The 10490-nt window shown below is 60.9% G+C and overlaps 1 protein-coding gene across 2 annotated transcripts in view; it reads left to right on the top strand.

Annotated features, from left to right (window-relative positions):
- The first annotated feature begins 2082 nt into the window (after positions 1–2082).
- The window catches only part of MGAT5B (alpha-1,6-mannosylglycoprotein 6-beta-N-acetylglucosaminyltransferase B), a 64698-nt gene continuing 56290 nt past the window's right edge, over positions 2083–10490 (top strand). For both annotated transcript variants that reach the window (XM_045085840.1, XM_004748822.2), the window contains exons 1-2: positions 2083–2280; positions 5809–5921. In XM_045085840.1, the coding sequence (XP_044941775.1) occupies positions 2213–2280; positions 5809–5921 (181 nt within the window). In that variant the 5' untranslated portion in view covers positions 2083–2212. The remainder of the gene's footprint in view (positions 2281–5808; positions 5922–10490) is intronic.

Below are 10490 nucleotides of genomic sequence, written 5' to 3'. Positions count from 1 at the left end.
CAGAGGGGATGGGGAAGACCCACTCCCACCTTCTGAGCCAAACCAGACACGGCTGTGCCTTTCTTCCCCTTTGGCCTGAAGTGCCAAAAGCATGAACGCCCCCCTCCCACCACGCCCCACCCTGAGCTTACGCAAGACAATTGGAAGGGCCATTTCATTCCTGAGTGTAGATGTGGAGTTCACCTTGACATCCGGGGTGTAAATCGGTGCCTGGGCATGTGGCAGGTGTGGGCCGGGCAGAGACCCCTTCCCTTAGCTAGCACCTGGGCCGGCCTACCATGAGGCCCGCTTCCCGCTGCTGTTTGTCGCTCCCCTGCACAGAGGCACGGTCAGCATGTCCTTGTTCAATGCAAATTTGCTACCTAGCTGGAGTAACACGTTAATCCGCCAACACCAATTCATCATCAGTTTTCACATTAGCAGAGAGCAAGGCGAGATAATGGAATGCGGGACAGGTGAATTTTGATGAAGAAGGAGCAGGAAAAGCTGGAGCATGAGTCATTGCTGGTGAGAAACGGCTCAGAGGTGGGGCTGGGGGGGGGGCTAGCAGAGGGGATGGAGGCGAGGCCCCTGCTGGATGGGCCCCAGGCTGGGGAGATGGGAAGTGAAGGTTTTCTCCTCTTCAAAGCCAGGCTTTAGAATCACGGCTGGGATGGCAAGACCCTCAGGGTCATCCACGTCCTGTAACACGTGGTCTGAGGCCTTGGGCTCTTCTTAGCAAGGTGCCTCCCTGTCTGTGCTTGGCCGAGGTCTGGTCGGGCAAAGTGCTGTTTCTGCCTGAGTGCTTTCTCGAATGTGAATGCGGGTCTGGCTTTGGCAGCTGCCCCGCTTGGTTGCGCTGGGAGAAGCCACCGACCCCCCTCCGCTGTGGCAGACGCATCTCCAAAGTCAAGAGGTGGAGGAGGTTGGGGGAGAGGGCACGCACATGCTTCCTAGAGCTGGAAAGAGCCTTAGCTGACTTTGGTCACTCTCATTTCATCGTGGAGAAACCGAGGCTTTGGAGTCTCCCTGACTTGCAGGCATCAGCCACTGGGTAGTGGAGGCTCTGAGACCAGAACCCAGGTCTGCCCCGCGCTCTGGCTGCTGGGCTCCGTGGAAGAACCCTACCCGTGCAAGAGGCGGAGTTTGAACCCAGCGCAGTGAGTAAAGGGGAGCCAAGGGCAGTGTCTTCCAGAGAGGGTCAGAGGATGGGTGAGGGCTGCGAAGTGACCTCACAGCTGCTGGGACCAGGGCAGAAGCCCCTGGGTAGGGTGTAGGGGTGGGGGTAGGAGTGAGGGGTGTGGAGGCGGGGTACAGAAGCAACAGGAGGGGGGCCTCTCTCAGCACCAACCTTTTCAAAGCGGCCCTCGACCCTTGGGGCTGCTGGCATGCGGGTTGCTCTCGAAAGCGGGGCGGAGGACGGTTCACAGCTGGAGGGTGGCGTAGGGACCCCCCCGACCCCCTCCCCCGTACCGGGGCCGGGAGGGCGCACTGCCGAGAGGCGGCCACGAGGTGGCGCCGGCGCGCCGAGGAAGCGCGGCGGCCGCTTCTGGGCCGCCCCAGCAGCGGCTCCGCCGCCTCCTCGGAGGAAACAATGCGGCGCCTCCCCGCGTAGCGCGGCGCGGGGCCGGACGCCGGACACCCGACACCCGAGCGCGGGCCACCGAGCGAGCGGGCGGCAGAGCGGGCGTGGGGTGCCCTCGTCGAGAGCCATGGGCGCGGCGCGGTGCCGGGCGGGGGTGCGGCGCGGCCCGGAGGCGCGGGGGCCCGGAGCGCGGGGCCGGGGCCGCCTCTAGCCGGCACCGAGGGCGCGGGCCCGGGCATGAGGGCGCCCGCGGCGGGGAGCCCGTCTGCGCGCCGCGGCGCCGTCCCGCCCAGCGAGCGAGCCCGAGCAGGCAGACGCGCGGCCGGCGGTCGGGGGGCGCGCCGCCTCCCGGCCCCAAAAATGTGAAGCGGGGAGGGCGGAGACGCAGAGACGGCCGGGCTGGGCGCCCTCGCCGCCCTCCGGCAGCCGCGCCGTTCCGCTTCCCCGCCCGCCGAGGCCGCGCCGACTCCGCCGGCCGCCGCCGGAGCAGCGAAGCCGCCGAGCTCCCGCGCCCCCACCCCCGACCCCCGCCTCCCTCGGACCCGGCTTCGGCCCGCAGCGGGTTCGCGGCCCGGACGCGGCGGGAGCAGGGCCCGGGACGGTGCGTCCGGCCTCGCCCGCGGCTCCTCGCCCAGACAAGTTTGAACAATGATCACAGTCAACCCCGATGGGAAGATAATGGTCAGAAGATGCCTGGTCACCCTGAGACCCTTTCGGTAAAGTTCTCTCCCGGATGGCGCGGGGAGGTCTTTTTCTCCGAGGGGGCGCTGGGTAGGGGTGGGCGAGGTCGTTCCCCGAGAGGGTGCCTGTCCCAGTGGCAGAGGGGGCTGTTCGTGCTTCTACCCTTGTGATGGCCAGCGGGGCTGTGACAGGGATGGAGCCGAGGTTCGGGTTCGGGTGGGGAGGGGTGGGCAATCTGAGACGTGTCTCGAGTTGGTCTAGGTTGGAGAGGACTCGGGATGCGAGGGTGGGCATGAGGGCAGAAAGCACCCAGGTTGTGGTCCTGGGCCTCGGCCCAGGGTGCCTCTTTCCTGCTCCTTGGGGTCCTTCCCACTTTGCAGACGGCCCCACCCGGCGGCGAAGTTAGTGCGCTGCGCAGGGCGGCACTCCCCCCGCCCCCCACCGCCCGCCTGCGCGTGGAGCCCTGGGTTGAGTCCTCCACCTGTGCCACTCCTCTGCCCCGGCCTCCTGCTCGCACTCCCCTTCTCGCGGCGGGGTGCGGGTCTGTCTCCAACGGGAAGGTTCCCGAGATTGGAGCAAGGACCTCTCCCGGGCCGGCCGTTCAGCTGGGAATTCGACCCTGGATCGGCAGCAGCCGAGAGTTGGTGGCAGGGGAGGCGCTGCGGAGCCCAAGGGCAGCGGAACCCAGACCTCCGGGGACCTCCGAAGGCAGGAGAAGGGGAAGACCAATGCCCCCACCCCAATCTTCCACGGCCAAGGCTAGGCAGGGCTGGGGCCACGTGGGGCTGGCTGGTCCCTGTTGAACCCATCCCAGGGGCCCCCAGAGCCTGTCAGGGAAGGGGCAGTTCCTTCCTCTCTCTGGAGCCTGTGGAGCCTGCCTGCTGCCCAGGTCTGGGAGGAGATGCTAAGTGATGGGTGCCCAGCGGGATGGGAGAACCACCTTGCTCAGGGGAGGCTGGGCAGCAGAGGGCGCCAAGGGAGGGGTGGGGGTCGAACTCCAGAGGCCACAGGTGGGGTGTGGGTACCATCCACCCTGCAGGGGCAGGAACTGGGCAGGTGGATTTGGGTCGTGAGGAGGGGGGGTTTGAATCCCCGCCCCTGCCAGGGCCCCGGTTGGTCTCCTTCTCAGCCCCTGACGGGAAGATCATGGCTGAGGTGTCTGTGGCCTCCCCAGCTCCTCCTGGGTGGGCCGGCCCTGTTTTGTGGAGCTGAGGAGACCGCTTTGGGGATGGCAAGGATCATGATGGACCACCCCTGTCTGGAGGATACAGGAGGGGAGGATCGTAGAGCTGGTGATGCTGAGGGTATGGTCTTGGGCAGCAGACAGGGAGGCAGCTGGAGCTCTGACAGAAGGTTCCCATGAGAAGCAGGGCAAAGCAGGGCGGGAAGCGGCTGTCTGGAAAGAGCCTTACTCCTCCAGGGAAATCCTCAAATCCCTGGCTGACGCTGACTGTTTAGAGGGTCCTCTTCCCAAGTCTGCCGCCCCATGTCGACCCCGCCCTACAAGTCATGGGAGGGCCAGCCAACTGGGGTGTCAATCTCTGGCTGGGTAATTTCTGGTGCAATTGGAGGCGGCTGCAGGAGCCAGCACCACGGACAGCGCCCACTCCCGGGAGCTGCTTCCTTCTGGGGTCTTGGCTCTTTAAGGACAGACTGGAGGCCCTGTCTCCTCTGTCTCCTTCTGGCAGGACCCTTATTCTGTAGTTGCTCCTGGCATGTTGCTTGAATAGATACATGAGTGGACGAAACCATTTTAACTTGAATCTACTGTGAATGGCCCTAGGATTGAGGTCTGGCAGAGAGAGAGGCAGATGAGGTGTGCTGGGGACTTCAGATTCTGGGCGAAAAGTTGAGACTCCTTTTTCACAGCAGGACCTGCAGCCCAGGTCCCTAGCTCTAAATACAGTCCCACAGCTGTGGAGGGGGTTTGGGGAAGGAAGGGCCCATAAACTCGAGGAGCCTGTCCTTGTCCTCAGGCTGGGAGGACGAAGAGCTGATTCCTTCAGGATCTTCCTGGGTGTGCAACCACCGACCTCCTCCACTCTTTCTCTGGCTGCTGTCTTGAGAGCAGCCTGGCTTCATCTTGGGTTCGCAGAGCCCCATCCCCAAGTGTGGTGGAATTCAGTGAGGGGGCCCTCAGAGGTGAGGGGCAGTGTCCATTATGCTGTCTGCTTGTCCTTGTCCTCTCCCAGGTGAAGCCCTCAACGCTTTCTCTGCCGTGGGGGTTCTGCACCCTCTCTGGTTTAACCTCTAACAGCTTCATTTAAATATGGGGTGGGAATTTTGTCGCGCTTTTATTTTCTTCTGCAATTGTGTGTTTTCTTTAATGGGCTAAGTTTTAATTAAATACCGCTCTGCCAGCTTCGAATAATGAAGATTAAAATGCATAAAGCAAGTCTTGCATGGAGATACAAACGAACGTGGGGTTGAGGCTGGCTGGTGGAGGGGAGAGGGCTGGAGGCCTCTAGCATGACTTGTGGGGCCTCCCCTGCATGAGCCTGGCTTCACACGAGATGGGCTTCCTCATCCTGACTGGGGGGGGGGGCTCCCCTTTCATCTCTATCAGTGTTATAAGTCCCTCTGATCCATTCAAGGTCCCAGAACACCTCCATCTCTGGCCTCCCCAGTGCTGGTTAGTTCAGTTCTCCCGTTTGGGACCCAGCACCTGGTGTGGAAGCAGCAGGAGACGGGAGTTCCCTGCTCTCCCCCTGGGGCCCCCCCAGTGCCCCACACCTGAGAAACAATCAGATGTGTGTTGAAGGAATGAACAATTGTCCTGTTTTGGGTGGCTCTCCTGACCTGCGCCCTTTGAACTTGTGCATAGGTGTCCACTCGCTCTGACCGGTCAGTGCACACAACTACCACGTGCCTGCCTGTTAAAGATGTGGGTTAGGGAGAATCTGGGCCCTGCCCTTGTAAATCTTCCCCTCTGGTAGGGATGGGGGCACACGCCATCCCCCTCGAACGTGATAAGGAGATGTTCAAGCCAGCTCATGACTGATGGCTGTGGCAAGACCCGTGTACATAGTGCAGAGCCGGGCCCGGGTGACTGATGGGATCCAGGTGGGTTTCGTCTGGACCGATAACTTGCCCTCTGGCTGGCATCAGCACCTGCTGTTTGCATCTGTACCAGCGGTTCTCAAACTTGAGCAAGGATCAGGATTGCCCAGAGAGCTTGTTCAAACACGTTGCTTGCACCACCCCCAGAGTGTGATTTGGTAAGCCCAGGAGTGGAGCCCCAGATTTTGCATTTCTAACAATCCCAAGGTGATGCCAGTGCTGCTGGTCTGGGGATCACGCACCGAGGCCGCGCTAATGAGCCAGGCTCTATCTGGAGGCTGGAACTTGCCCGAACTCTGCCTGTATCATTGTCCCTTGGGGTTTCATGCGAGGTTCTCAGCCATCTCCTTGTAAAGCTCTTCATTCTGAGCTCAGCCCTGGATCTTCTGTCCCCATCCATCGTTCCATGCTCGCTCCCTCACCCACTCATTCGTGCAGAGCCCTTGCTGGGTGGGGGTGCTTCCCACTGGCCTGTTTCCGACCTGTCCTCTTGCTCTCTGCAGGCTCTTTGTCCTGGGCATCGGCTTCTTCTCACTCTGCTTCCTGATGACGTCTCTGGGAGGCCAGCTCTCGGCCCGGCGCCCGGGGGACTCCCCCTTCACCATCCGCACAGAAGGTATCTTGGTGGGGAAAGGGGAGTCAGCAGTGGGTGCCGGTGTTTGTGGATGGAGGGGAAGGAGGCCTTTGAACCAAGCAACTCAAGGGACTCTCTGGGGCTCTGTCCCAGGGATCCAGGCCACCTCATCTAGGGACGTGGGAATGGATCGGGACCTTGGCCTAGGCTCTCTGACCCCGCACACTGCTTTGGCTTTGGTCCTGGCTGTGATCATCGGGCTTCTTCTGACCCAGACTCTCCGGCCAGGGAAGGACCTTTGAGTCACGGCTTCCCAGGCATCAGAAGAGGCTGCTGGAGTTGCTTCCTTAGTGTGTGTGTGGAGGGGCGTGTTCTGAATATGATCCCTGTTCCTTTGAGACACATACACTCTGTGCTTTTGACCCAGGCTGTGGCCACAGCCGAGGGGGCCGGGGCTGGGACGGGGGTGGGGGTGGGGAGAGGCGGAGGGCAGGCCAGGCCCTGAGCTCAGGTGTCTTATCTCTGAGATGTGCCACATTGTCCAGACCTTTGTGGCTCCTTGCCCATGTGACACTTGTGAGGCAGTGGAGCAGAGGTTCAGAGCACGGGCTTTGGGGATCCGATGGACCTGGTATGTACCCTGGCGCATTATTTCCCAGCTATGTGCCATTGGCCAAGTCACTTAACTCGCCTATGGGATTGAGTGAGCCCATGGCATGGGGGTGTGATGGGCTCCAGACCTGGGAGACCTCCTGAAGACGGGCCCTCCCCCTTTCTCTTTCTACTCAGTGAAGAATGGCGAACAGTGCAGAGTCCAGCTTCATGGGTCCCAGGGGCTCTTCTGGTCACTGCGGGAGGGAGGAGCACAGGTGTTGGGGCAGCCGGGGCAAGTAGGTTTTCTGGAACTCTTCAGCAGGTTGGCTCAGTGGGCTCTGGGCTTGTCTCTGTCTGCAGCCCGCTTTCGCAAAGCCCCAGGGCCCAGCTGTGTGGCTGCCCTATTCCCAACGGCAAGTACATCCTCCAGGAGCATGGCTGTTGTCTCGGGGGGCGCTCTGAGGGGCACTTGGTATGCCATCTGGTGTCTCATCATTAGATTTGTTCCTTTGGTGTAACATGTACTTCTTTAAACTTGCAAAGCTCCTGGCAGGAGTTCCACCTTTATTAGTCATTCAAGCCTGAATGTAAATGAGTGTATCAGAGTTGCGCCAGTCTCTTCTGAGCCCCCGTTTTCTCCGATAAATGGGGACGAGCCCTGTGTGCCCAGGGTTGACGTGAGTCGTGCTGAGATAGCACGTGGCAAGGGGCTCGAGCAGCATCTGGCAAATAGTCCAAGCGCCGTCAATACTTATTGTGTTCGGTCCGAGACGGGGACACTGCAGAAAAGGTTGTTGAGGGGAACGGGTAGGGGTGAGGGGATGCTGGGGTTTCCGCCCAGGAGACAGGCGTGAAGGAGATTGAGGCTGGAAAAGGGGGCAGGGGCGGGTTGTGAAGGCGCACTTGAGGGGCGGCTTGGAGAGAGGTACTGGAGGTCTCGGGTCGATCGTGGGGGCCGTGGAGTTTGAGGAGACAGTGTCTAGGGAGAGGTGCTCAATCCACTCCTGGAGAGGGTCACGCCTGCCTGGGGGGCTGCTACGGGGGCTTGAGGAAGCGGGACCGCCAGGAAGGTGAGGGATCCAGGAGTGGGGATCGGGGGCTGGGGGAGGAGGGGCGTGTGGCTGGGCTCCAGTCCTTCTGCTCGTTTCTCTGGCAGGGGATGGAACCAGTGGCCCAGAGTACAGAGGGCCTGTGGGAGCCCTGCCGAGCCGTGTACTGTGCACCTTTGCCTGGTAGGGGAGGTGAGAGGCCAACCCCGACCAGATCTGTGTCTGAGGGGTGGGCAGAGCCCTGGAGGGGAGAGCACTTGCCCAAGGTCACCCAGTTAGATGAGAGGCATGTGTGTGTATGTGCACACGTGTGTGCCCGCGTACATGCTCAGGCTTTCCATCAGAGCGTAATATCCACAAGATGGACGCATCGCGCAGCCAGCAGCCGGCAACCACGACCAGGAAACGGCGCGTGAGCAGCCCCCGGGGTGCCCTCCCGGCTCCGCGCACCCAGTGCTTCCCTATGGGTGTCAGGACCCCGACTTCTCACAGCACAGGGCTTCGCCTGTTCTTCAGACGCCGTGAGGAAGGAATTGCATGGTGGCTGTTCTTTCGTGTGTGCTGTTTGCTCTCCGTACTGCACCTGAGAGGGCCGTCCCCTCTGTGTGGCCGTGGACGTCTGTCCCCGCTGCTGTCGTGTGAACTCCGTTGTGTGAAGGGCCCGCATGGTGTTTACCCACTCTACTGGCAGTGGACATTGCTCCCAGTTTGGGGCATGTGGCTGGTGATGCTAGGAACATCCTGGTCCCTGTCTTCCGGGGCACACACACATTTCTCTTGCGTACGCAGAAGGCTGAAGTTGCCGGGTCTCCTCTCTCGTGACATCAGTTCTCAGAGCAGGTTCAGCCGACTCAAAGGCTTTTCACATTTCCTGGGTCCCTGGGCTGGAGGCTAAGTGCCTAGAATGTGGAACTAAAGGTGGGGAGGGGGAGACACATGGGGAGGGAGGCCTCACCCTTCTGGAGACCTGACCCTGGCTCGGTCCCTTTCCCGATTATCTTTGTCCCCCTGGTTTCTTTCATGCCATGGGATGAAGTGGATTTTTTTGGAGAGACCCAAAAGCAGGGACTTGGAAGAGCCCCAAGTTTACATTGTGGGTTTAAAATCCTGATCATGCAAAACACGCCTCCTCCAAGGACACCCACACGCTGTGCCTGGAGCAGCCCTGCAGGAACCCCGCCTGGGAGGTGCGAGCTTTTCTGCCGAGGAGCCACACAAGCGGAGGCCTGGGGCTGGAGGGTGGTCAGGTGGAAGGGGAGACTGGAGGTCAAGGGTGGCGGTTGGGTTGTGGCGTTGCATTGGTTCCCCTGTCTGTGCAGCCCCAGGACAGAATTGGGAGAGGGAACCTCTGGAAGGCACTGCTGTTTAGGGGGGCAGAAATCCTTGCACAAATCGGCAAACCGTCTGAGCACAAATGGGGGAAACAATCTGTCGTGTCCTGGCCCGTCAAGCCTGGCAGGGAAGTGGGCCCCCAGGACGAGGCTGGGGAGCGCTGGGAGAAGCAGGGTGTTCTCTAAAAGGAGGGGGGCCTGCCATAGCCTCCGTGGACGGTGGTCTCCCAGCGGAGGCTCTGGATTCCCTTCTAAGCCAGGTTGTATTTTATGATAAAGTTCTCTAGTTTGGGGATAAAAATGTAAGAGGCATCTTCTATATTCTGCATACTCGTCTTAAGATTTAGGAGGGGGAGGGAGGCTAGCAGGAAGCGTGACTCCAAGTCTGACCTGATTCCCTCTTGCTGTAGGTGGGCCTGCCTTGGGCCCTGGGGGCTTTCTTTCCCAGAGAAGGAGGGGGTTTTGCCTGTGCAAAACAGACCCCGGTGCCTTCTCCCTGCCTCCTGGCTGCACTTCCCCTCTCTTGTCCTGAGGAGGAACTTGCTCTCCTCTCAGGGGCAGGCGGTGGGATGTGAGCTTGTGTCTCAGGCCTCTCTCCTGATGTTGCCGTGGATTCCCCGAGCATGTGTGGCTGGCTCTTCCCGGTCTCTGTCTTGTCTAGAAGAGGTAGTGGCTAGAGGCCATCGCTGGGGAGAGGCCTGCAGGCGGGGGGGGGGGGGGGGAGCTTGGCTCAGCTGTATGTGGCTGCCCTGAGGTTCCCCGGGGGCAGGGCCCTGCCAGACCTTCCTACTCCCAGCTGGGATTCGAATCTGGGGAATAGCAGAAAAATATTTCCTTGCTCTGTAGCTGTCTCTGGCCTTGGACCTTGTTGTTAGGGAGCTCATCTCCTCAGAGGCTGGTGATGGGCGGGTGGGCCAGGGCGCAGGGCCTGCCCTTGTCTCCTGTGCTGCCCAGAGCCCCAAGCCTCAGTGACCTCAGCTGGCATCCGTGGTGGCTGTGTGCTGAGGGACACATGTGCTCATTTCTCCAGCTGGGCAAACACTTAAGTCGCAGCCCCTATCTCAAGGGCCAGGGAGGTCTCTCTCATCTGGTGAGTGGGGGCTCCTTCAGTTTCTAGGAACCAGCAAGAAAGGGTTGAGGTGAGGACAAGGCAGGGGACAAGGGAGGTTTGGAGGGACAGAGGAGCTTGTCTGTGTCTGGAGGGGTGGGGAGGGGCGGGGAGGGGCTGGGCCTGGATGGGTCATAAAACACCTAAGTCTGTAACCAGAAGGAGCCGTCTGTATCTCTCGGTGCCGGCTTTCCTTATTTATATGGAAATATGGAGGGAGTGCGTGTGAGTCCCGAGATGTGTTCCTAGGGCTTCACATTAAATACATTTCAATTTAGCTGACACCGGGAGCGGTAAGGTGACTCAGGGCCAGCCGGGACTCAGGCTCCGCTGACAGTCGGGGATGGGCGGTGGCCTCCAGGGAGCCAGCCAGGGAGCAGATGCCACCGGAAGCTCCCCGGAAGCGGTGGGCAGCTTCCAGTCTGCGCCATCCAAGCCCCAGCGGTGGGGGAGGGTCTCGTGGTCTTGGTCCAGTCTGATGGAGGTGCCCTTACAGACCCATCTGAGAGCCGCAGTGCGTCTCCCTAGA

Source organism: Mustela putorius, unplaced genomic scaffold, assembly GCF_011764305.1.
Source record: "Mustela putorius furo isolate JIRA1106 unplaced genomic scaffold, ASM1176430v1.1 tig00000873_pilon_pilon_pilon, whole genome shotgun sequence".
NCBI lineage: Eukaryota > Metazoa > Chordata > Mammalia > Carnivora > Mustelidae > Mustela > Mustela putorius.
Note: the sequence above shows the minus strand (reverse complement) of the source record. Positions and strands in the feature narration are given on the sequence as shown.